At 64.7% G+C, this 5,899-nt stretch overlaps 2 protein-coding genes across 2 annotated transcripts; one reads left to right on the forward strand and one right to left on the reverse strand.

Moving 5' to 3' along the window:
- Nucleotides 1-308: 308 nt before the first annotated feature.
- Nucleotides 309-1,292, forward strand: EMIHUDRAFT_121615 (hypothetical protein; the record flags this gene model as incomplete). The annotated part of the gene is made up of 1 exon (XM_005756835.1): nt 309-1,292. One exon carries the CDS (start codon nt 309-311, stop codon nt 1,290-1,292), a length of 984 nt encoding a protein of 327 aa, XP_005756892.1.
- Nucleotides 1,293-2,072: 780 nt separating this feature from the next.
- EMIHUDRAFT_250544 (hypothetical protein) lies at nt 2,073-2,960 on the reverse strand (the record flags this gene model as incomplete). Its single annotated transcript, XM_005756836.1, has 4 exons — nt 2,073-2,229; nt 2,314-2,495; nt 2,577-2,750; nt 2,826-2,960. 4 exons carry the CDS (start codon nt 2,958-2,960, stop codon nt 2,073-2,075), a joined length of 648 nt encoding a protein of 215 aa, XP_005756893.1.
- Nucleotides 2,961-5,899: the final 2,939 nt, after the last annotated feature.

Consider the following 5,899-nt stretch of genomic DNA (forward strand, 5'->3'; position numbering starts at 1 on the left):
GACGGGCGCGGACGAGCGAATGAGAGGTCGCTATCTGACGGAGATGTGTTGTTAGTTAGAGACTAGGACTGCCTATCTTTCACTGAAAGAGACCTCTCATTCGCTCGTCCGCACCCGTCACCGCTCACGGAGTGCTCCGCGTGCCGCACGGGCCGCCGCCGGCCACCGGCCGCTCACTGTGGTAACGGAAGGGAACAGTGTTACTACTCCGCAACGTTGAGCTGGATCAAACTGAATACTCCCCGCGATCCGCCGACGAAAGCTGCGTCAGACAACCACCACAGCCACGTGCATTTGCTTGCAACCGGATGTTGCAGACGAGTCTGCCAACGGTACGCTCAGAGCTGGGGCCCACGACCACCCTCCCCGCGCTGTTCGAGTGGCGATTCTCGCCCTCCACGCATTTGAGCGCCTCGCGGCACCCAGCGTCAATCTATCTGAGCCCGGGTCACGGTCCGAGCAGTTTGCTCAGTCAGCACATCAAAAACGGATCGCAGAGATTCAACCACACGATCGTCGCCGTGGGCGGCTCTGATCGCCGCCTTTCTCAGGCGGCCCACTTCGGACTGCATGTCGACGTTCTGCTGAGGACGTTTCGCATCGTGTATTGGGAAACCATTGACCACGTCGTCCCCGGCCTCCGACCACTACCCACACTGTTCACCGACCGATACCTCCGCGACGCTGGCCCGTCGGTGGCGGAGGCGATGCGTGGCGCGAGCCTCGACGACACGTCAAAGCCGCTCTGGCTCTTTGCGTCCTGGGGCCGCTACCAGCCGCAGCTGGATCGCAGCCCGAACTGCCGAGATCGGCAGGCAGCCGTGAGGTGGCTGCAAGGCATGGCGAACGCCTCGTGGATCTCAAAGGGCAAACGGAGTCCGAAAGAGTACTGGCCCATCCTCGCGCGCCACCGATTCGCGCTCTCCCCCTCGGGGCTCGGCATCCAGAGTCCAAAGACCTACGAGGCGCTCGCAGTGCTGACGATCCCCATCTGCCACCGGACCAACCTGGCGTACGCGCAGCTGGCCGCCGAGGGGTGGCCGATTGTCCTGGTCGACAGTTGGGAGCACGTCACGATTGCAAACATGCAGCGCTGGTGGGCATCTCTCGCCCACAAGCTGAGGGGAGCGCGTTCGTGCTTTGCCGACAAGGGCCGCATGTACCGGATGCTCGTCTCTGGGGAGACGATGGGCTCCTGCATCCAAACGGCAGAGCACCTGCATCTGAGGCCGTCTCATGATACAAGAGAAGGCGCCCGCCTCGCTGCTTCTCCGGGGCGTAGGCGGCGATAGCAACAACAGAGAGCACACACATTCCCCTCTGGGGGACATACACACCGACCGGATACTTACAACTTAGTTCGCATACTCCCTGGCCATCGGCTGCATGTGTCCATGTGCACCATTGCTGAGCCTGAGGCATCACCAGGTCACACACCCACAGCTGGTCTCTGGTCAGCTCTCCGCAAGACGGACCACACACACACACACCTCCCGCGTCGTCCACCGGGCACGTAAAAATAAAAACGGTCAAACTCTGAGACGAGATGGGATTTAGGGACATGTGTCCCCGCCCTGCACGATCTTGGTGTGAGGGATCTTCAATCCGTCCCCTCACCCCTGGACCCTGGTCACTACCCGACACTAGAAGAGCAGCAAGAGTTGGGGCTGCGGCTACGGCGGCGGCTGCGGGAGGGGCTAGAGTATGCGGTCGCGGGAGAGCCGCTGCGCCGCGTGGGCGCGCCTACACCGCGCTTGCTCCGCTCGCCACCTCTCGCAAAGGTTCAAAGTCATAGCCATCACCTCCTCCGGCAAGTCCTTTTCGCCTATCTCGCCGTCCCTCCATGCCTGGTATAGAGCTCGTCGTCATAGCCATATAATGATTTAATGCCATATTGAATTCGATATTGTTAAAGCCGTATATTGCGGGGAATGCACGCGACACGCGAGACGGAGTTTATTTATATTCGTGGAGCTCCGCGTTGTGTCGTATATTCAAAAGCTTTGAGGGAGAGACAAGGCGGTCAACGTAGTACGCCAGGCACGTCGGAGGGTACTCGAAACGGAGACGCGCTACATGAAATCGAAATCGTCGTTCGCCCGCCAGCCCCCGCCTCCGCCATCGCCCTCGAGCCCTCCAAAGTCGTTGTCCACGTCCTTGCCCATGGCGATCTTGATCTTGCCCTTGGTCTTCTTGCCCTTCTTGTCCTTGTCGCGGTCCGCCTTGACCCTTGTCGTATGTACAGCACCGACGCAAAGGTCGAAAAAAGGGGGTTTCCCGGAAAGAAGGAGCTCCTTTGCCTCGTCGGTCGACATGCCCGCTGCCGCCTTGCGCAGCAGGCACTTGAGCACGCTCATGTGGCCGGTCTTGCCCTCGTACGGGCGCAACCGCTCCGCCAGCGACTCGGCCAGCTTTTCGTAGTCCTTATCGCTCTTCGCCACAAAGTCCGCGCCCAGGTCGCCAACCTTTGGCGCCGGCCGCACCGCCTCGGACGGCTTGGCGGCGGCGGGCTTGGCGGCGGCGGGTTTGTTCGGCGGTTTGGCCGCGGGCGCGGGCGCGGGCGCGGGCGTGCCGACACTCGTCTCCGCCATGTCGAGGCCGAACGCCGCCGCCGCGTTGTCAAAGTCGGACGCCTCCTGCTGCAGCTTCCTCAGCGCGCGCTCGCGCGCTTCGCCGGTGAGGCTCGGGTCGATCTCGGTCGAGACGCCCGCCCTCTCCCGCAGCGCCGCCATCCGCGCCGCCTCCTCTGCCTCGCGCGCCTCGCGCGCCTCGATCTTCTTCTCCAGCTCGGTCTTCTCACGCGGCGCCGCCCGCGGGGCGGCCACCGGCACGCTCGCCGGCTCCGCCTTGTCCGGGTCGTGCGCCTCCTCGTCGGACCACTCTGCCTTGTCCTCCTCGCCCTTCTGCGGCAGGGACAGGTCCGCCGCCTCCCAGTCGTCCTCGCTGTCGTCCCAGGCCATGCCCTCGTGGGAATGGTCACGCCGCCGCGCAGTATCCTGAGCCAGGCAGCTGTGAATAGGGCGTATTTTCTTCTCAATAACAAGCCTGGTGTACGCGCCAGAAAAACGGTCTAGGCACGCGCTCCGCCTCCGGGCGCTGCCGCCACCGGGAGCGGCGGCGGTGAGCGGAGGGCGGACGATCGGGTGGCGAGGCCCGTGTCGAGAGGCAAAACAGCATGGGCGCGCGCGCCGCGGCGGCTGGCGGCTGGCGGCTGGCGGCTGGCGGCTGGCGGCTGGCGGCTGGCGGCTGGCGGCTGGCGGCTGGCGGCTGGCGGCTGGCGGCTGGCGGCTGGCGGCTGGCGGCTGGCGGCTGGCGGCTGGCGGCTGCGGCTGGCGGCTAGCTGGAGAAAGAACTCGGACGCGATGGATAATCGGAGATAGAGCCGCGCAGCGGCTACTGTATGTAGGTTATCCTTCAACGTGAGGAGAGGTGGACAGCAAGCAACACCCAAAATACGCGATCCAAATTACTGACTGGCGCCGCGCCGAAAGAGCGCCCGACGTCGGCTCGCAGCTTTGGGACGCTTGCTCCAACCCCATCGTCCGAGTCTTGTGCGCAATCTCGCGTGACCCACCCTCCTCTTCCCTTGCACGCGAGTGTTCTCTGATTGTATGTGTGGACAGGGAGTGTCCTGTCCTCACGGCGTCGGCGCATGTGTGTGTGTGGTTCCCAGTGTGGGGCCTGTTTGAGCGCCGACGCCGGGGTCGTGTGGCGATGTGCCTCGGGAGCTCCAGACGCAGCTCTCGGGGCACGCCAACCCAGGAGATTTAAAGGACCAATCAACAAATACAACCAACGATCAGCTGGAGAACTCGGACGCGATGGATAAGATACACGTGATCGATTGTTGATAAGGTAGGTAGGTAGGTAGGAAGCTAGGTGAAGAACAGTGTCAGGCTCGGACTGGACACACCAACGCGGTATGGGTGGACGCGAGACAGATGATGACGACACGCGTGAGCGACACAGACACACACAAGCTCACAAGACACTCAGCCAGCTGGGCTGCCACACATCAGTCATCATATACGCGGCACTACGCCACTCGCGGCCACGTCCCCCCCATCGCCCCCCCAGCACTCAAAGGTGCCAAGGGCACAAATAACAGCACAACAACACACAGACAAGCGACAGGGCACGCGGCGTGTGAGACTAGAGCAGGCTGCTCCGCCTCTAGCAAACTCGCCGGCCGGCGGGGCACGGACGAGAGCACATGTGGGGTCAAGTGAGGTGTCTATGGGAAGCTCCCTCTCGGGCTAGCAGCCTGCCGCTAGCCCTTGCCCTCGCATTCATATTCGACGACAAAGCAGATGATGAATTAGGCACCAGACTTGGCTGGCTGGTGCGCGAGTCGAGGTGCGCGATACTCGTGTCGACCTAGGCCGCACGCCGATCCCTCCGTGGGCATTGTAACGTAGGTTGGCGTGCGGCCACAGCGCGCCCGCCGCAGACTCGGCGGCGCGCGCACGCGAGTGAAAGGTTTGCTCGTGGAGCCACACGAGTCCTTTCGACGACGAGGCCTCTGCGACGTATGCCAGCCCGTGCTGCGGAGCCTCGCCATTCGGAGCCGCATCCCGCCGGCACCGTCCTTGAGTGCGCCCCGCCGTGGCGAGACGCACTCGACGAGGACGGCTTCGCCGGCGGTACCGAGTCGCGAGCCGGCGACAGTCGCGGCGACGTGTGTGTGTGTGTGTGTGTACGAGGCGCCGCTTCGACGAAGCGAGGTTGGTAGGCGCCCCTCGCGAGACTCGCAAGACATGCCACACGCCCCTCGCGCCTATGACTCGACCAGTGTGAAGGTGAAGAGATCCTACCGAGCGGGCGGGAGGGGTGGCAGGAGCAGCATCATCATCACCGGCAGCAGCATCAGTCTGTGTCTTCCTTTGCCAACAACATACCTACGAGAAGAAAAACAGAGAAGCATCTGGCGAACAAGCTGATGGTCCGGCACAACCTCATCACTGGTCGAGAACCAGGTTGAATGGGCCTATTCGCCAAGGCGAAGTCGGCCGCCGCCCCGCCTGCGGCCGGCACAGTGCTCGCCGCCCCACGCGGGGCGGCCGGAGGGCCGCCCGCGGCGCCCGCGGCGGCGCCCGTCAAGCCGCGCCCCTCCACGCCCACCACAACCAGCGGCTCTACGGCCGGGACGTCGATCGGCTCGACAAGCAGCGCCGGGAGCCTCGTCGAGGGCTCTGATGCGGGGAAGCCGAGTGCGCTGAGCGCGTCGTCGCTCAAGCTGCGCGCGCAAGCGGTGCGGCTCGGGCTGCCGCCGCAGCTGCTCGTCGCGCCCTGCTCCGAGAGGGTCGAGATTGACCTGCTCGAGGACACGGTTCCGCTCGGCAGCGGCGAGTTCTGCACCGCCCACTCGGCGAGACTGCGGGGGGAGCGAGTCGCGCTCAAGATGCTGCGGCCTGCGCGCGAGTCGTCCGAGCTCGCGATCTCGGACCTCCGCAGGGAGATCGCCGTCCTGTCCCAGATGTGCCAAAACGGCGGCGGACACCCGAACATTGCGCGCGCGGCTTGCGCGGTCTGCCCCTCCTCTGCACCGCCTCTGAAGTTGACGCACTTGGCAGGTGCGGCTGGTGGCGCACGGGTACACGCCGACCGGCTCGCCCTTCTGCGCGCTCGAGCTCTTCCAGGAGCCGCTCAGCGCCGCGCTACCGACCAGCAAGGCGCAGCGCAAGCTCTGGCCGGCCAAGCGCGGCGTGAGCATCGGGCTCCAGCTCGCGAGGGCGCTTCACTACTGCCACGACAGGCGCGAGACTAGCCGAGACTAGCCGAGACTAGCCGAGACTAGCCGAGACTAGCCGAGGCTCGCCGAGACTCGCCGAGAGTGCACGCTTGCCAGGGGCCCCCCGGGCAGCTCCGCTGGACGCGCGGCTTGCGCCGAGCGCCCCGC

This window comes from Emiliania huxleyi, assembly GCF_000372725.1.
Source record: "Emiliania huxleyi CCMP1516 unplaced genomic scaffold EMIHUscaffold_943, whole genome shotgun sequence".
NCBI lineage: Eukaryota > Haptophyta > Isochrysidales > Noelaerhabdaceae > Emiliania > Emiliania huxleyi.